The sequence below is a fragment of the Brachyistius frenatus genome, unplaced genomic scaffold, assembly GCF_029030835.1.
Source record: "Brachyistius frenatus isolate BFR_SWC_R1_liver_20210118 unplaced genomic scaffold, ASM2903083v1 Contig_282, whole genome shotgun sequence".
NCBI lineage: Eukaryota > Metazoa > Chordata > Actinopteri > Embiotocidae > Brachyistius > Brachyistius frenatus.
This window is the reverse complement of record NW_027210881.1, coordinates 357035-377365: the sequence shown is the minus strand read 5'-3', so window position 1 is coordinate 377365 and position 20331 is coordinate 357035. Positions and strand designations below refer to the sequence as shown.

The 20331-nt window shown below is 42.4% G+C and overlaps 1 protein-coding gene across 3 annotated transcripts; it reads right to left on the bottom strand.

Annotated features, from left to right (window-relative positions):
- Positions 1 to 165: 165 nt before the first annotated feature.
- glsa (glutaminase a) lies at positions 166 to 18857 on the bottom strand. 3 transcript variants are annotated; one of them, XM_069722140.1, is made up of 18 exons: positions 18477 to 18857; positions 11084 to 11180; positions 10581 to 10699; positions 8640 to 8769; positions 8442 to 8521; positions 7944 to 8107; positions 7282 to 7340; positions 4816 to 4848; positions 4329 to 4387; positions 4075 to 4141; positions 3905 to 3955; positions 3538 to 3714; positions 3302 to 3433; positions 2843 to 2935; positions 2377 to 2438; positions 2148 to 2224; positions 2007 to 2070; positions 166 to 1523 (listed from the first exon to the last, which is right to left on the bottom strand). In XM_069722140.1, the coding sequence occupies exons 1-18, from the start codon at positions 18737 to 18739 to the stop codon at positions 1376 to 1378; spliced, it is 1875 nt and encodes a 624-aa protein (XP_069578241.1). In that variant the 5' UTR covers positions 18740 to 18857; the 3' UTR covers positions 166 to 1375. The 3 variants fall into 3 exon arrangements, with proteins under 3 accessions (XP_069578241.1, XP_069578242.1, XP_069578244.1); XM_069722141.1 differs by having other exon boundaries at positions 11084 to 11174; XM_069722143.1 differs by lacking the exons at positions 7944 to 8107; positions 8442 to 8521; positions 8640 to 8769; ... (1 more) ...; positions 11084 to 11180; positions 18477 to 18857 and adding an exon at positions 6055 to 6104 and having other exon boundaries at positions 7282 to 7302.
- Between the last annotated feature and the right edge of the window lie 1474 nt (positions 18858 to 20331).

Here is a 20331-nt window from a genome sequence, read left to right as displayed (position 1 = left end):
ACTTTTCAACCTTTAACCAAGTTTCAGTATTATTATTTTTTTACGCTTGAACGTGAACCCTCTTTTTTTTTTATTATAAAAAAAATACTTTTAGACTAAAAACAGTTCAGCTAGTTACAATTTGAATTCCTTTAGACTTACAGAACAGCTAAGAAACATATTACGAACAAGGAATTATTTTTTTTGGAAAGAGTCACCAGACGCCTTAAATCGCTGTCGCTAATAAAACAGGAAGCGCTTTGAGTCCATCAGCAGGTCCCCGAAACTGTCGAGTGCTTCAGTTTGTGCTGAAACGTCTTGAACCTCGAGCTAAAAACAAAGTGAAATCTGGTTGGTGGATCTTTACAGTTGCTCGGCGGTTCAGTGTTTGTGCAGGAGCGTTGGCAGTGTCGCATCCGATATGTAAAATCTCTTTTCAACAGCCGGGTGACGACAAACAAACTGAACTTGGCTGGCTTACATTATTTCCTTACTTTATAAAAAAACAACAACAGTAAATAAATCAGCAAAAAAGTGAAAAATGAAAAGTCCAGTTTTAGGGGAAAACAACAAAAATGTCCTTTGGAAAGTAAACAAACAGAAATCTTTGAACTCGTCTTTTAAAAGCTGAATATTTAACCGTTTAAAGGAAGCAACAGAAATTACAATATGAAGCGAGATTTTATGTTAATAATTCAAATATTAAGTTTCCAGAGTTTTAGTGAAAAGACTTCACAATTGGTGATCAAAGCTAAATCTGCTGGAGAAGACCGATCGACTACGGAGCAACAACTATACACCTGTACGTATTTACACTGTCAGGAATTTACACACACTACGTTAATGTACAGTTTATCTTAAACAGATAAATAAATATCACACACGCATACAAACACAGCAGAGTGTTTGGGGGAAGATACATCCCACCACATTGTGATGATGAAGTACAGAAGGTTTGAAATGAGGATGCGAAACTGTCTGTAACACCTGCTTCCTTTCTGAGCTTTTCAGTATAAAAGTCCCCTTGAAAGTAAAGGATGAGTTCATCCTTTTACCAGCTGCAGCCACATTTATCCAGCTGAAGCTAACGACGATGTACAGAAGGAGAAAAGAAAGTACAAATGTTTCCCCACTCAAAGTACAGACAGTGATTGAGTACAAAAACCAACAACATCTAATAACATGACCAGGAGCTTTTACACTGGAGGGGTGGCGGCTGCCCTACGGGATTTCTTTGATCTATGTTGGTTTCTTCACGGTACAGTTTGGGTTGTTTTAGTGTTGTTTCTGTGTGCAGTTCTTTATCAGGACATTTGCATGTTTTCTGAGGGGACCTTGAAATGCAGCCGGATTTCTTTTTCCCCTCAGAGCATACCGTCATCACGTCCGTCCTCCATCACAGCAGGCCGTCCAGGTTCTTCTCTGCACTCGTCTTGTCTTCGGTGCTGTCCTGAGGGCTGGACTGGTTGTGGTAATCACGGAGGATGGTCACTATGTCGTGGTGGCCGAAGTGCACCGCCTCGTCCATCGGCGTGTTCCCCCATCTGCAAACACATCCGGTTATTCTTATTTATTTCAGAGCAGCTTGTCCGTTTTCTTTTCTTTTGTCTCAGCCACATATTTGTCTACTTTTCCCACAGTTCAGCTGGATATTCGGTGTACTCTTTACGCTGTTGGTGTGAGCAGGTACAGCAGGATCTGGAGAGGGAACAGCTGAGGCTCAGTTGATGGAGAGCAGACCAATTCAAAATGATTGTTGTTAATTCAGTCCATCAGCAACAGTTGGGATAATCGTCTTTGGATCGTAGACAGACAGATCTTGGATAATCGTCTCAGTGATTTTTCAAGCAAATATTAAAAATAAAGAAATAAAAATGTGTCATATATATATATATATGTGCAATTTTGTTTAAAAGACTTCAGAAATTAAATGTAAGACTTCTGAAAACCTTCCAAGACTTATTTGAGTTGTTTAGGAGCGTGATTGTATGATAAGACTTGTTTCAGGACCAGCAGACCCAGCTCACCTGTCTTTGGGAACCGAGTTGACTTTACAGGCCTCCAGCAGGAAGCGGACCACCTCAGCATGTCCTGAAACACACAAACATCACATCAGCCCCGTAAAACAAACACACGCCGACTCCTCAACACATGAACCGTCTTCTCACCTTCTGCAGCCGCCACATGCAGGGCCGTCCTGGAGTCGTAGTCCCTCTGCTCCATGTCCATGGAGGACAACGCAAACCTGCACGAAGGATACACGTCCATTCAGATACCATCGAATCAAGCAGGAGAGAAGAGGGTTATTGTTCAGCATGCAGACGGTCTTTTTTTTAGTTTTAGTGATTTTATATCTGAACATTTCTGAAGAGAGAAAAGAGTGAAGAGCTGCTGCACCTCCTCAGGGCCGAGACGTCGCCAGTGTAAGCAGCAAACAGCAGGTTGATCACCGACTTCACCTAAAACACAACGAGAAGCACGTTAATCTCTTTCATATTTATCATTTGTGCATATTAACACATTAATTTTGGTTTTACTTACTGTCTTGTGTAAGTAAGAAAAGTCTATTTTCTTGGAACTCTTTAAAACTTGTTCTCAAAAGTTCTAGACAAATAAAATCATCATGATTATTATGTAGGTGATGCGGTACACTTCCAGCAGATGGCGCTGTGAACTAAACTGAGACAGACAAGGTGACCCAGCAGCCAATGAGCTGGATGTGACGCAGATTGAAATATATTTCACTGCCTGATGCCTTAGACTCAAAATAAACAGCAGAGTGAGCATGATATTATTCTCTGTATCAGTAAAAGAGGAGGAGGATGAACAGATGCTGACGAAGGAGCGAGTAGCTGGGACTCACCCGCTGGTCTCCTCCCTCCCTGCGAGGATCATGTTTCTTTGCAAAGTGCCTCATGTTGTCATAGTTGTGGAAATTAAAGAGGGAAACCAGGTCCTGAAAGAAGAACACACTTTCAGTTTCAGGTCCCTTTGACAGAAATATTTGTACTCAGATCACAGACTGATTTTCACACCCGACATCAAGTCTCAGCTCCCCGAGGCTCTTCAACCTTCAGGAAGTCAAAAGTTTAGTTGGGTAGATAAAACAGAAATGGTTATCAATATAATGCTGTCACACCGTTTCGTTCCATCACAAAGACCCATTCGTGTCGTTAACTTTTCTTGTTAAACGGAGAGATTGTAGCTACAGCACGAGTCCTGAATAAAATTCAGATATCAGACCGAGTTCGATGGTAAACTGAGTATCTTTGGGCTCCACACACACAAAACGAATTACAGTCCATGTCAAAGCTGAGGTTACCGTGCAGAACTGGATGCCTCTGACACTGTTGCCCAACTTGTCGAGCGGAGGGGACCAACACATGACGCCCATCACGTTGGGAACAACAAGCAGAATCCCGCCAGCGACGCCAGATTTAGCCGGCAGACCGACCTGGAACAGAAGAAAGAGGAGGACGAGGTGACAAATCTTCATACGGCCACCTGACGTTTTTGGAAAAAACATCGGATTCCCTCCAGCGCGGAACGGATACTGACGTGGAAAGCGAACTGTCCGGAGAAGTCGTACATGCCACATGAGTGCATGAGACTCAGTGTGTTTCGCACCGCCTCGGGGCTCAGCACACGCTCTCCTGTGATGGGACAGAAGCCGCCGTTGGCCAAAGTCGCCGCCATGACGCTGGCGCTCTCACAGGTCACCTCGATGGAGCACAACTGATGGACAGGAAAAGACAGGTTTATGAAGCTGCTCGCACACTCACAGGGAAAACCACAAGTCAAATAAAACCCAGAGTATCAGAGTAAAAAGGTCCGAGTGTTTCACGGGACAATTACTGACATGATATCTAAATTAAAGTCACAGTCCGTCAATTAATGAATCCATCTTCTTCTGAGCGCTACTTACCTGGAAGTAGAAGTCCAGGATGGAGGTCATGTCTGTCCCCTCTGGAAAACACTGAAAGGACAAAAACAAAAACATTTAAGAGGTGATTTATGTGGCTTTTAATGTGAAAAAGTGAGTTAAGACAAATAATGTGTGAGGCTGCTGCACCATCAGATGACCTTTGACCTCACCTTCTTCTCCTTCAGGTAGTAGCCGATGGCAAAGTTTCTGTCTCCGGACTCGCGCTCTGACTGGAAACTGGGACACACCGAGCAGAAGGAGGTTTGTGACTCAGCTCGTGTTATATAAACTCTAAAGTCTGGAAAAGTTGCTGCGTGACGTCATATTCAACCTAGAAGTGTCCATCACACCTCAGTGATGCAATAAATCAATAAAACATCAAAGTGGGCTGGATATTTCTGCAGAGACGTGGTGCAGCACTCACGTGGCATTGCTGAAGCCCACGTACTCGTTTCCTGCCAGTTTGTTCATGAAGTTCATGACCTGCGGAGCAGAGCGGCACATTTAGAGCGAAGGATCCACCAATTAACCAAATTAAAAAGACGTTTGGCTCCATTTAAAATTGACTGTGAGGAAACATGTAACAGCACAGAACGGATTCCTCTGTCTGATATTTTTCCATTTCAGTACAACAAAAATTAAAAGTTAATTCCTTTATTTGTGGAAATAAAAATCGACTGAATATTCTTTGTTTTTATTTAATTTTCTTTGACAAGAAGTAAAAGCTCTTTGTGTTTAATTGACAATCACAAACAAAATAAGTATTCCAAATATGTAAACTTCCCTTTTCCACTATTTTTTGACACTTTATACGTCAAACAATGAATTGATTAACCAAAGAAACAACCAGCAGATTAATTACAGATCATCTTCCTTCATGGATGTGTGTTTTAATGGTCAGTGAAACTCACGTAATCAAATTTCTCGGCGTTGCTAGCCCCTTGCTGAAACACAAACAGAAGCAATCACAGTATTCATTAAAATAATTTCAGTCAAAAACATAAGCAACATTTAAAAGAGTTACCCACATCATGACATTAGCACTATTATTTACGATCCATATCTCTATGATATTAAACTACGACAGGAAAACAGTGCCAGTTTACATCACTACCAATGTGACCAATCAAAAAGGCCATTCAGTCATGACATCAGATGGATTAAGATTAGAGGTGGGAGACTAGCTGGAGATGGAGGTGGAATAAAACGGTTAATCCACGCAGGGTTTGGTCAAAGAAAAATAAAGTTGTGTTTCACCGACTTCAGTGACAACGTACTGCAGTAATACGAGTATGTTAGATGCTACAACTATTGATTACTGATCGACAGGTGTGTTTGTTGTACGAAGCTGTGCAACACACTGCGAGCCACGCGGTCAATAACTTACTCCACCTGTTCAAACAATCAAATATTCAAAGAGAAGAGAGTTTTACCTGACTCACTAAAAAAATAGATTTTCTATTTCTCAAAACTAAATATCTTTTATCTATAAATTCTAACGGTTTTCTCTTGAGAAAAGTTTATTTTTATGATTTATAATTACTCTGCAAGAGAGTTTTGAATCATTTATTTGGCTAAAAGATATTTCCTACACTCAGACCGGTGCACAGAGCTGTTCTCCACCACTGACACCAAGTGATAGGTTTGAATCCTGTAAACTAAACTAAATGGTCACAAGACTATTTTCTGATCCCGTCATATTACAGTATTACAATTGTTAGAAAATGTACGTATTCAAACAAGTAACACAAAAAATGAATTAACACGATATCACGGTGTCATTAAAACACTATTAGCCACGTAGCTTGCAGTATGAGCACGTTCTGGGTTTTATCAGATTACAAATAAACACTTGTGTCTGTACTGACGGCTAAAGTCAAAATTAGCTTTAATCTGAGGATATAAAGTAGAAATCAAATATACAAACAAAATAAAGAGCTCCTTCTCTACAGAAGAATGGAGTATGATATAAAACCAGTGTTTGTGCAGGAGCTGTACTGTTTATAATCCAGGTGTATAAACAGTTTGGAGAATGCAAGTGAAAAGTATAAAAGCGACATTTAAACATTCATAAACAGCCATGTGAAGGCTAAAGCTTGTCACAAATCCAGACCAAAGAGGGGAAAAATTATTAAAAAAGGAAAAATTACCAACGTCATTGACCTGTTGCTGTGGTCATAATTTCCCAAAGATCCTAATGCTGTAAAATATGCAACAACACATAAAACCACACAACGAGCCTTGAAAAGGTACATTGCAAATGAGTGTATTTAAAGTGATCTAGAATCAGAGGAGGAAGAAGAGGAGGAGGGAGGAGGAAGAGGAGGGGGGTGGGGGGGGGCATGCACAGAGTCCTGGTTTTACTATCAGATCAATGGACAGATTCAAGCTTCATCTACAGAAATCTCAACAGTGATTGGTTGGGATTCACCTGCTAACAACAGATTTCCCTCCTGCACTTCATTACATTACATCTGCTGATGCATGTTTCAGAAGCTACTTCCTGCTACTTAAGAGGGTTTTTTTAGATGCCAGGTGTAAATGTCTCTAAAAGGATGTGTCCGGATATGTTTGAACACACCGGCTCTCTACACCACATTAAGAAGAACTGGAACACTGAATAAGACTTATTAAAATACATCTTTAAAAGGCCAGTTTGTTTTGCTGAAGGAGCTCTATGTCGTATGATATTGTGCAGCAGTTTGACTTCTGAGTAGTCCTCTCTGTAATTAATCTGTGGGAAGCCCTCGATGATCAAATGATGAGTGAGTGTGTGTGTGTGAGAAGGTCAAAGGAGGGTTTTTAATAAAACATTCAGGTAATGGAAGAGTTTCCAAGATTAAAGCTATAAATGTGGCGGAGCAGACTGGACTGGAAAACGCTGGTTTCCATCTCCACCCACTCTGTACTCTGTGTGTGTGTGTGTGTGTGTGTGTGTGTGTGTGTGTGTGTGTGCGTGCGTGCGTGCGTGCGTGTGTGTGTGAACGATGCTGCTTTCAAACAAATCCCCTTTCAGCGTGATTATCTAGAACCTTAATCTCCCTGTATACAGTAATCTGGCGGAAACACGTTCTCTGCAGACGATTCTAATTTTATTCCATAAAGATTCTCCTGAATCTAGCTGCGGTCAGACCTCCAGAACTCAGCTGTAAAATAACATCTCAGGAAACGGCGGTAAACTCAAGCAGCCCTGATGTAAAAATAAAACCTCTCACTATCAGAAATCTAGTGTTAGACAGAAAATGATGAATTCTCACAAAATGAAAATAACATCACATCGCCTGCAGCTGAATTTATTCTTTTGTATTTGAGCACACCAGTCTCCGCTATAAATATATACGTAATAATGTATGATGGGGTATGTGAATGCAGCTTACCTTAATGAGGGAGGTACAGACGATAGCACCAGCATTAACCATGGGGTTGTGGGGTTTATCTGTAGAGAAAGAAAGGTTCATATCAGCAAAGGAACAACGTTTTTTGCCTTTTATTGACATGTAAAAGTAAAAATAGTCAACAAACTAAATCAGAAGGAACTCGGTAATAAAACTGAAATTAAAAATAATTATCAAGTAAAACAAAAGAAGGGGGATGTTTGTGCCAGAGGTTGAAATATTCCTGAATAACAACATCAGTCTAACAAGAGCAGCAACAGACATCAACGCGATTAAAACCACACGGAGGGGAAGTGGTGTAACCCTGGAAGCTGTTTTAATCTTCTTATTCAACAGGCCAGAACAATGTGTAAAAAAAATACATGGAAAAATAAACAGCAGAAAGTTCTCTGAAAATTCAGAAGCACTGCAGGAGAGCTTCATCTCAACAGAAGCACGTTGTTTTCCACGTTCTTATGTCTCCTTTCCACACTGGCCACTCTGTTTTATTCAGCTACGGTGCTGCAACCTCTCATTAACAATTTATCACAGCTCCATGGTAACCAGGCCATGAGACGGGTCCTCTTGCAGAGAGTACGTGGACAGAAAGTTCAAGCCCGGCTGACTGAATCACGATGCCAACACCGAGAGGTTTGTGTCCTCACCTTCCTCGTTCAGGAAGAGCTTGTTGAAGCGCAGGCCGCTGGGTTCTTTGCCGATAAAGCGGTGCACGTACTCGGTGCCGTGATCGTGGACGGCGATGGCGTATTTCAGCGGCTTCACACAAGACTGCAGACAGAAGGGAACTTTGGTGTCGCCGACAGTGTGCCTGAAGAAGAGACATTTGTTTTTATAGTGTTTGTGAGTATTTCTGCATTTTACTTGTACCATTCATTACCGCTACTACGCTCAAAGGTTTGTTATTATTGTTTACAACTCTAAAATCCAGTCATTTGCAAAGCTAAAGTCTGAGTAACTCTATACAGCATTAATTAAAATGGCCTTAGATCTTATCATCTCTCCTCCTGTTTTCCTGTGTACATCTGACAGAACAAAAAACTTCTAAAACTACGCTGTAGAAACCTTTCACTGTACTTTATATACAAGCAAACATACACAAAAACCATACAGCTGTTGAGAGAGAACAGGCGCTTGAATCGTACCTTTGCCCGTCAACAGTGCAGAGGGCGACGGCCCACAGGTCTGGGCTGAAGCGGGCCAGCTGAGGAATGTAGTCTGCCACCTACAGCGTCAAAGCAACACCAATAAAAACAATTAGTTTTATCAGAACATGTCAAAAGGTTTTAACAATGCTACTACTAAATAGGAAATATGACCAGTGCCAGTTTCCCTGCACTCACCTGCCCTCCAGGCATGTTTTTGGCATTCTCAAAGAGTTCGTCCATGTGTGCACGGAAAGGCTGGAAGTCTGGGATGACAAACTTCTTCCTGAAGGCCTGGGTGAGCAAAACAATGTTGCTCTGGACACATCTGAGGAGGGAAGGCAGGAATTTAGTCCACAACTGAGGGGAGTGTCAAACTATTCAGGCTTTACAACCTCAGACAGTTTAATGTCAAGGTTTCATACTGGGAGACATCTGCTACCAGAATAAAATACTGCAGAGAAAATCTAATATTTACTTTTATAGCACTTATATAAAAAAAAACATACAAACTCCGTCACATTGAAAGCATTACTGCCAACTGTAACTGTTTGCTTTTGTGGTTCAGTGTGAACTTATTTTTCCGGTAACTTTCCTGAAGGAGCTGCGAGCAGCTGAGCTTGATGAGCTTACAGGGAGGATCTCTGCACATTTGTTTTACCGCACCGCAATCGCAGATTCTCTCTGACTGTGTTGATGCTTCACTGCAGCCACTGCAGATTTTGGAAAAGATTTTCCCTCATGGCATGGAGAGAAAATAAACAATACACAGGCAAAGAAAATAGGTCAACTTTGTTTTGAAGCGCTGGTGTCTCCCTCCACCACCAGGATTTCCAGATTTTGTCCTTTTCTTCTCGCTGATAAAGAACCCCGGACACTGTAGTAAACAGACGTAATAAGGCAGTGAGGTGGAAGCTGTGTCTCTCCATTAGCAGAGAGATTTGTGGCTCAACTATCTCATTGCACCAAACCCTGTCTAATCCCTGTAGCATGGGATCCCTGCGGGGAAAACACACGCTGCACTCCGCTGCCCGCTCACGTGCTTCGTCTGTGAGGCTGAGCTCTATAAATACGCCCCGGGAGCGGAAGTGATGGATCCCAGCCAGGAGTCCCGGCGCTGGGGTCTGTTCGGTGAGGATTCAGCTCCCCGGTGAGCCGTCATATGTCCAGACTCGCCTCGCCGCGGCTTCCCAAGCTGTCACCCGGTTGTCTCAGTGTCGGTTCCTCTGGGGGGTTCAAACAGCAGCAACACTACCGGGGTGGAGGGTTAATGGTATTTTACGCCACACACCCTTCTTCCTACAGCCGGCTAACGTTCAGTCAAAGTGCATCTTCATCACAGTCTGTAGTTTCATAACAGCAAAATATTTTCCCACAATTTACTAAAAATATAACACTTCTGACCTTTGATGTAGGTCTCTGAAAGGTCAGTCTGCGAGCTGCAGATATCTCTGGTGCGATATAACAGCTCTATTTGAAGAACCGCTGGACCATTGTAAAACAGTAATTTAAGCAGATGTTAAAAATCTAAATTCCCTAAAAAATGCCTCATTATCTGTATTCAAATTGATATTTTCTAGGCTCTGTTGTGATCACATTTAACATTTATTTAAGTGTCCTGTTTTTCCCAGAGTGTTTGTGTTCTTGAATAAATCCAGCCGGATGAAAACCTCAACAAGATGTCGATGACGTGCAAACTGAAGAGTGATGAATAATGAATGGCACCAAGTGACCCTTTTCTGCTGCGGGGACGTGTAGAGAACTCTGACCAGCATTAATAATTCTTCTACAGACGCCGATGAATGATTGATGCTGATGATGATGGTGGAACAGCGAAGCAGGATATTACTTTAAAAGACCACCTGCTTCAAATGACAAAGATTTCAAATATTTTCTAAGTATATTTAGTTTTATCATTAGTTATGTTAAACGCAAAATGAACAATTCTCAGTATATTAATCTGGAGGATCCCGTTTTTGTTTTTGCCTTCAATATTCAAATTAAGCTACAGATCGATTCAGAAAACATCTGGACAGTTTAGACCAAATTTGAGATCAGGAAAATGTGAAAACTATGCATGCAGGTTTGCGTTTCCATTTTCAAAATAACATTAATGCATCTACGTGAAACAAAGCCTACTTCTTGAAGAGGTGTCGGTCCAGCGCTCCATCTGAGGTCGTCTTCACAGTCACCTTCAGCATCTCCATACATTCTTTCAGCCGGGGGTCTCCTGTGCGAAGCCCTGTGGCTTTAAGAGCCTGGACAGAGAGGATCCACATGATTCAGACAGGACAACAACAAAAAAAAATCAATAACGCAATGAGCCGTGAACAGAGACTCTTGAAGAGCCGAACAAGATCAGTGACTGTGCTCATAATTCAACACGGGAGACCTCTACAAGCAACAACCTGTTGATAATCTGTAAAAATACTCATGTTTGTTTACTTATTATGAAGGCTTCTTTATTAACAAGTCATTTAAATACCACTTTAGAGATTTTTAAAAGTATACCTGTTATTTTCCTTCTTTACTTCTTTGTATAATCACTTCAAAAATGCAATTTCCACAAAACCTTGAGGTACTTCAGTTATCAAACCCTCAGACATACATTTAAAAACATTTTCCCCGTTGTGAGAACTCACTGTAGTGAATTTGTGTGCCGGTATTTTTTCTTGGCCTCCTGCAATGGTGTAGAAGAGCAGGTCCTCCAGACTGGGCAGGATGCCCGCCTTCCTTCTCCTGCAGGAAACCAAAAGAAAAACACACAGCGGTGAGAAGAACAACTCCACAATGAGGCCTGCTGTGGTGGAAACATGGAGGGGAGCTGCAGCAGAGGGACGAGAAAAGGCTTTCTGACTGCAAGGAGAAGCGGTGAGTAGAAACTGGAATAATGCACTGGAAAACATGACCTTACACTGGCCTTACTTTAGTATTACAACCTGTGGAAAAACAGAGCCAGACACTGTGCTGCCAGCTGCTCTGTAGAGCTTACAGTGATACTAAAAAGTCTTCTCATGACATACTTTTCCACAGGTTAGCATGCTGCCATAAGGCCAGAGTAAACTGTTATTCGTCTACCATGCTTGAATACCAGCCAGGAATGTTTAAAACCAACTGAACAGTTCACCGTAGTTTCACAAAGGGAATTTATGACTGAAGGCTTTGAACACAGCAGGGAATGAAGCAGGACAGCAGCAGCACATACAGACCAGGAGATCTACAAATACTTCATGGTAAATAACAGGAGGGCGCTGCCTTACAGTGTGTGAGGTTGGAGTGTCAAGAGCAATTCAGCTGAATTAAAGCTCATCTGTGAATTGTGACTACTGGGCTTTATCTGTTGCAGCTTCGATGTGGAGGCTCGCCAAGGCCTCTGACTGGTTGGTGTTGATCAGTGACCGGGAAACAACCCGTGTTGTGTCTGCTCAAAATAAATCATCCAATGGACAGCATCACCAGCAGGTCTATTTATTTCCTCCAGGCTGAGTCAGCAGCAGTGGATGTGGATGAATCTGAATTTAGAAGGCTGCCTGATCAGAAAAAGGAAAAAGGAGAAATAATCTGACCAGACATTCAGCCATGTTTCAGCTCCATGCTAAGGACACTGTTTACATTTAATGCCCAACCTTAAAATCCTTATAGAGTCCTCACATGCTTTCAAGCCTCTTAACATGCATACGATGGACACTTTGAATATGATTTGCATTACGTCTTCAGTTCTCTAGCCCTCATATGAGTTCATTGCTGTTATCCTGTTTCCCTGTGTGGTTCCTGAGGTGAACTTCAGAGTCTGATGAATGTGATGTGGTGGTGCTGCGGCCTGGCTGGTACTCTAAGCAGCGTCTCCACACCGAGTCGTCTCTGAGAGGAAGGTTAGTAGCGTGTCAGGAGGTAGACGGGGCGACCAGCTCACAGCAGGCTCTCTGCTATGATTCATATCAACACCAAATTGGATTTGTGCAAAGCTCTGTGCGCCCAGGCTCACGATGTCCTGCAATGCACCATGGGGCATTGGCCTGTGTGCTAGGAGAGGATGTCTGAAGGTAAAGCTTGAGCTGGCGGGTGGCTCCTCTCAGCAGCCAGACAGATTTAAAGGTTTGGGCCCTTGAAAACATGAAAGCAGAGATCTAGCAGTTTCAGGGTTTCTTCTGGATTCATTCAGCAGCAGCAACAATCAGGAAATTATAACCATGAAAATGGAGTTAACTAATGATTGAAACCCTCAAATGCATGCTTTAACAGCCACGGTATTAGACATAAATTGGGTCATTTTAAGATGCGTGAACATTGAAACCACCAGTCAGCAAACTTTCTACAAAAAGAGTGGGTTCTACTCTTCAGAAATAAATGACTTTTTAAAATAAAACTACTGAACTAAATGTGTTTCTGCTCATATCTTGACCACAAAAACACTGAGTTTATATCATGTTGTCAGCTGATACAGTTCTACCAGACAGGTTTTTAACTCGGCGTGAAAAATTCAGTATCAGTTGGACTTGCACCGAACCAATCATTAGATAAAAGTGACAGCAGTGTTTTCATGAGCACCGCTGCTGCAGAAAACACCAGAGAAACGCTGGGACCAGGTTAGACCGAGACAGTTAATCATGTATTCAACTGACTAATTTCCAGCGTGGGGCTTTTCTGCCAAGTTCCACTCAAAAGTCAGAAGTCAGGAAGTCTGAGTGAGGAGATTGTATCAGCCATGGAATTGAACTGATATGATGTTTGTGGTGCTTCAATAGATTTAAGAAGTCGGTACATTATTTCTTTTGAAATTCAGACTTTTTAAAAAGGTGCCCTGAGGCTTTTTCCTCTGAGCAAGTCAGAAATCCTGACTTTCAACATGTGTGGAACACAACGTTAACACGACAAACAATCCACATGCCGCCTGAATCGGCATGTCGTTGCGTCCCGTCAGCTTTTGTTGGCGTGGTCCATCTCTGACCTCAATAACGCCTGCTGGTGAGGGAGGAATACACATCAGAGAGTGTGTGAGTGTGGAGGAGGGGGAAAGGGGACGGGTAGAGGTAGAGGTAGAGGTAGAGGGAAGGGCATTCAAGCGCAGCCACTGGGAGGAAGTGAGGTCATTTCAAGGTAAACGCGGTTGTCGGCTTTCCGGGGAAAACCTCTACTTCTACTGGAAAACAGATTTTAAATAAAAAATAAATCACTAAAACTAAAATAAAAAATAGAAACATACTTACAAATGTAAAGCAAGCAGATCAACAACAGGGAGAGAGTGTGCAGAGGGAATAATACTGAATTAGTAACAGTGACAATAGCATTTACACATTAACACATCAGCAGCAGTATAAACACAGCAGCGTGCATGATAATAATCAGCACAGTACTGTATGGACACATTATTCAGTCAAGTACAAATACTGGCATCATGCAGAGCTGCTGTCACAACATAACATGAATGATGTGAACACAGGTTGTAAATATGTTCTATAAACCTGTCAAATATCACATTATTTATTGAATCAAACAATCATGAATACAGTTATTTACACTGAATTAACAGCTGCATGTTAAAAAGGCCTAAAAATAGATCATAAACCTCAGCCATGGTTATAATTAATATTCTGAGATGCAACATTAAAATGTAAGAAAGGCAGACCTCATTAGGAGTAAATGTCCAAACACTAAACCAAACATTTTCTTATAAGTTTATTCTCCTCTAATAATCTCGGTGACCGCCACGAACTCTCAAAATAAATACCGAGTTTAAAGATGACAGATTTGGAATAAAACAGCGCTGAAGTAAGAGGCTATAAGTAACATCCTTGTTTAGTTCGGGCTGTGAGTGATTTCACCTCCGGGAGCAGCAGCAGGTTAGAGGTGGACACTGGAACATCTGGACGAGCCTCATTAATCTACCTCAGCTGCTCTTGTTAGCGCACCCCCCCCCCCCCCACGTGTTTTTAAAGGTCACACACACACACACACACACACACACACACACACACACACACACACACACACACACACACACACACACACACACACACACACACACACACACACACACACACAGAGCTAAGGGCCTGCGGTGTCTGGCCCATGGAGGCAATCTGCACCAGCAATGCAACAAACACAGCTAAATACGTCCTCCACCTCGTAGGATCCTCCACGGCTAAATGCCCAGAGTCGTCCCCGTTCTTGTTGGCATATTATGATTACAATTTTCCCTACAGTTAGCATTTTGTGTGGGAAAATAAGCTCTTTCTCCCGAAAACCAGGTTATATGCTTCTTCTTGGAGTGCATTTCATTTCCGTGGCTCATCCTTAACCCAAAGACTCCTCGTTGACTCCTGTATCTGCGGTACATTTAGCAGAGTCTGGAGGGTAACTAATACCAAAATATCTTTGCAAGAGTTGAATCAAAAACGCCCACAAACAGTAACATAGCTGCTTCACAACATAGCACAGCAACAAGAGATGTATTCCCCGTCTGTGGCGGTGAACACAACACACAGGCCTGCCAGAACTGCACCCTCGGCTTCATAATAGCAGAGCAAACAGAAACCGAACCACAGTAAAGATGCATATCACTGTATGAGTCCACTGTTGTCCCACTCAGGCTTGACTTGACAAAGTATTTTACTTCCTGTTATATCTCAAGCTTCTTTGTACCGAGTTTTAGGCTGTTTTTAAGGTCCAATTTGCAACTTAGACCAATGTAAAGGCTAAATGTTGATCTTACAAATTTATCTAAATGGTATTAATAACGGAGCAATAAGATCTGCCACTCAGGCCTCTACAGATGATGTCATTTCATTCAATGGACACGTTTCGAGATCGGTGCCTCGATAGAGTTGTCAGCGGTATCGGCTGTATTTATTGAATTTGATTGGTGGCGCTGGATGCACTGCCTCCCAGATGTCATGACAAATTGGTGTGGGGCGGAGGCAGACATTAGACGGCGAGTGTTGAGAGGCGGCGCTGCACAAATCAATCTGTACGAATGACTTTATGTGCTCCTGGAGGCTCTGACAAGTGCTGGGCGGCACGCCAGCTCGCAGGCTTTACTGCAAAAGCTGTAGAAAAATGATGTGGGCGGGATGAGCTGCACTACAAACATCTTTAACCCGTTACCAGCCTGAGCGCAGCCTCGGGACCATCAGAACCAGACTGAAAGCTGCCTGGGCCTCTGGGACTTCAAAAACCCTGCCCTCAATATTACATTCAACAGATTTATTCATGTTTTCTTGGCCTGAGTTTTAACGCAGGCATTTCAGCCCGCCGGTTGTGTCACATTCTCTTTGAACGTGGATAACTGTGATGAGTAAGTGACCACCATCATGATTATTTTCATTATGGGTTAATCAGAAAATAATCAGTCTTTGCTGCTGTCTGCAGACGCTTCACTCACCACCTGAAGTCGTACTCTGTTAACTCGTGCAGTTTTATGTGATTATGTAGAACTCATTTACTATTTATGGCCATAAAAAAATGTTGTAACTATATTTAGTTTTTTCCATGGCAAGTGTTTACAGTGCATGTGTTCTTGTACATGCTGCTTTGAAACTGTTTATTTTATCTGTAGAGCTACAGTTAGCAATTATTTTCATTATCAAATTAATCTGCAGATTGTTTTCTTAATTATTTGTAAAATTTTGTCAAAAACTTGCGTCTTAGCTGATCATTAGTACGACCTTATGGCATACAGGGCCACGACAGTTCATAACAAAGCAGGATTTCAACTTGCCTGTCACCTTGTTGTTTTGATTTGTACTGTTGCAGCTCATTGATTATTTGATCCAAACGATCCGATGACTCAGTTCTCCTTTAAGATGCCTTCCAAGAACTGACAATGAAAAGCCAGTGTGTTCCTCAACAGCAGTCAAAGTGCTGAACCTGCTTACTCGTTGTGATTCATCCTGCAGTCGAGTCTCGGTTACATCTCAAATCTTTACCGTGAAGATTTAACAGGATGAGCCCGGACTTCACTGCAACTGAAGTTATCCTCCAGGGGAAACAACATGTTGGTGACAAGCAGTCAGCTGAGCAGAGTGACGGCCTAAACGTGGCCGATAGCTTAAGCAAATTGTCCGTGAATGGAAACAAATGGGGCAACTCCATCCTGCAGGGGCAATGAGGCATTTTATTACCATGGGAACACTGAGGAGATACAGGCTGGTGCTGTGGCTGGTATCACAGCTGCTCTCAATGTTAATAGGCAGAAATAAACTGTCATGTAGCCCTAATCTGCTGTGCAGACATTATTATAATTACCTACCTTAGAATACATCAAGCTGCTGCATGTCTGTTCACAAATATTGTTACAAGTGAGAATAACATGCTTTCTGACTCCATGTAAAATAATGAATCTGCATTTATTCAATAGCTATTTTGGCATCAACGTGCTGCTCCACACGATATTCAGGTTGAGGAAGAGCAGAGGCCCGAGTCTGGACTGTTTGCAGAGGGAGGAGGAAGCATCATATCACATCCAGGTAGATTTACATCTCATTAAAATAGCAGACACATCAAACAAGAAGCTGTTATATGCACATTTGATTACACATCCACCACAGTCACAACACATCATTAATGGTCTGTAATACCTTTTAAATATTGAATATTCGGTTGTTGTAAAAACACATAACTGTGAACTGTTTTGATAAGAGATTAATCCTCCAGTCACTTTTAAGCAAAAATGTGAAATCATTCTCTGCTTCCAGCTTCTTTTCTTTATACGTTGCTTTTCTTTGTTTTATACAAAAATAAATGAACATTTTGACTGATGCTCAGATGTAACCTGCATTGAAATACACCACCTACAGTGGGACTACTTAAATGGGTTTACAAAGGCCTTATCACTATGTCGTGCTTTTAACCTGAAGCCGATCTATTGCTGCTCTCGTGCTTGCCTCTATCAGCACTCACTAATTTCCTTGCTGAATAATTAGCTGTCAGATTTACCCAAATAAGGCGTATCTCCTCCTATTAACACATCTAATAATCCCTGATAATGAGAATTATATTTCCTGCACCCCCATTGTCAGACAGAAGTGATGCAATTAAAGCTAAATTGTTTTTTAATTTTTTTTATCTTGAAGCCATTTAACATAACAAAATAACATTTTTGGCTCAGTCCTGGCAAAGAGTTTATTTTTCTGCTTCCTATAATTATTCATATGATCTACATAATCTATGATGAATATTTAATCCAGTTCAATGATGAAATACCTGCAGGTTCTGGATGCAACCATGACTGACCTTCATTAGACATTGAGTTGAGGCTTGCTTTGTCACTTTCAGGGGAATCCGAACATGCATCGAGTTAAAGTGACACAGCTTGTGTTTTCATGCTCAAATTAACATGTTCACAGAAAGTGGTCGCAGGTGAATGCCTCGTTGATTGGGTAGAGGCTGCAGAAGAAAGATGCAGCTCCTGGCTGCTGCTGCTGGTCACGACTTTCTGCATAGATGCATCACACATGTTTCCATTTCCGGACATATCACGATCTTAAAACTTTTTTGGCCTATTTCTAGCAGAAAAGTTTGCTCAAATGTCCCTCTCTTACAGGCAGGCATCAACACTACAACATGGCTATAAGTAACACCGGAACTACGACATGTCGTTAGATCTATCAAACTCGTCCGATAATGGATCTCGCTGCTCCCAGCTCCGTTGCTAATTACAGGTATGCACAGGTGTGACTCCCTACTGACCCCGCCAGGTGAGCGCGGTGCCACCGGTCCAATGAGGCACCACAGGAGCCCTGACGAGCCGGCTAATCCGCCGGCTAACAGCTAGCAGCTTTGCGTGATGTGCCGAACGACGTCGAAAACATGAACAAGTTCAAACAGGCCTCGTTTTTAAACGTGACACACAAACACGTCCCGAACCGGGATATCTTTGCACCCTCTAAAATTCGGCATGCCTTAAATACGTAAACGCAGCTTTATTGAGTTTGTGTTCAGTAATAACTACCCGCTGTCCTTGTCGTTTCTCGCCCCATTAAATGGTCACTTTTCCCCCCGGACCTCGGCCCACACACCGGGGCTAGCGCTACTCACTTCTCCGTGGAGGAGTCCTTGGAGGTTTCGTTGTTGCCGTCAGTCTTGGAGCAAAAGCCTCTCGCAGCAGACCTCCTCGGGAGATGCTGCGGGACTTTCCACCCGCCGAACGGCCTCCCTCCGCCCGGCGACCTCCCGTCCGGACCGGCGGTGCCGAAGCAGGCGGCGGGCGCAGGTGCCGCTTTCACGCCGACGGTCAGCGGGCGCTTCAGCTGCGTTTGAAACACCTCCTTCAGCGCCACCGCGGACCGAAAGTGTAACATGTCGACCCTGTGGAGGACACTGCCCGACTACAGGACCGAGAAAAGGAACCTGGAAAACGGTGCTTCCCGGTGACTGTCGGCTTCCTCGGTCGACTAACGGTTTTCCCGGTGACTCGACAGCAGAACATTTACCACAACCTACCGTCCATGCCCCGCGAGTTCTGATTGGACGATCTTATCCTCTACCTGCATCTGATTGGCCGAGAGGGCTGTCGATTAGCACAACTGTCTCGCCCACTGCCCTGGCCGGGTGTGCGTCGTGTTTTGATCCTTTTCCAACCATCTCTTCCAACAATTAGTCTGGATTTAGAGCAATTACGAGCATAAACTTACTTTTATAATGTTTTTAAGAGGGGAAACATCCGAGAAAACACTCAGCTGTATTTTAGAGTGAGTTTTTTTTACTCTGAGCTTGTATGTAAAATGCACAAAGATGATGCAGAGCAGGTAAAGATCACTTTAAGCCTCTTTACCTGCTGTTAATATGTCAGTTATAGACAGTAAAGTGGCTCAAAGCAGCTCAGTGACATTACTGTGCAGGACTTTCACTGCACCGACCTTGTGTTGGCAGTGATGTGTGGTCCTGATCCGCCACCGTGTGGATTCATTTGGTACTGCACACACTCAGGTGGGAGGTTTCTCGGCAGATGGCACTCTGTCCTTGACAAAGTAAATACAACACCATCTCCTGGTTAGAAATGTTTTTTTCATGCACAGGCAGCAGAGCCAAACTTCACAAGCAAAGAAAAGATGACAAAAAGCTTATGAATTATGACCGTATCAATACAGTCATTCTTTGTAAGAATATATATCTGGGAACTAACAATATTGTGCATGAAAGGTAGTCATAAATACTGTGCCACACTCACGTGTAATTCCTTTTAAGGAGACCAAAATAGTTCAACTGAAACTTAGACCAGAGTCAGACACCATTTCAGTGTTTGCTTTGACCTCTTTGATGGCCCACGTAAAATAATGACCTACAAAAGAGATTAGTTACTGGAAAGTATTTGGTAAATTGACACACTTTACTTTTTTTCTTATCTGACTATCTGAACCTCGGCAAACTCCACCCACCTGGAGCTCCAAGTAGGATAACACAAACAAATGAGTGATGACTAATAACGCTTCCACTAACCTTGAACATTAAACATTCATGAATTTGACCTAAAAAAAAAATTGCTGTAGTTGTGATTTCAATGTGATAAGAAATAAAGGGGACTTCCAACAAAATTTACAGGAATCTTCATGTTTCCTCTTAAAAAAACAACAAATAACGAACTCCTTTTTCTTTTCAGCGATGGAGGAAAATGTGACTGTTGCTGCTACAGATCATCACCAAAAGTATGTGGACAGCCCTGAGTTTGTTCACACCCAGCAGCAGATTAATGCCCTTTGCTTTTATATGGGTTTGGGTGTCCACATACTTCTGCAGCCTTGAAAGCTTTTTACTGAACCACTGTTGGCTTTTAAGAATAAAATTGAATGGGATTAAATGGGATTAAAGTAAAATTTGTCCAAACATGTTCCTACTTTGTGAAAACTTCTATTAGTGGATTCCTTTTAGGATGAAAAGATTTGAACTTTCTGGA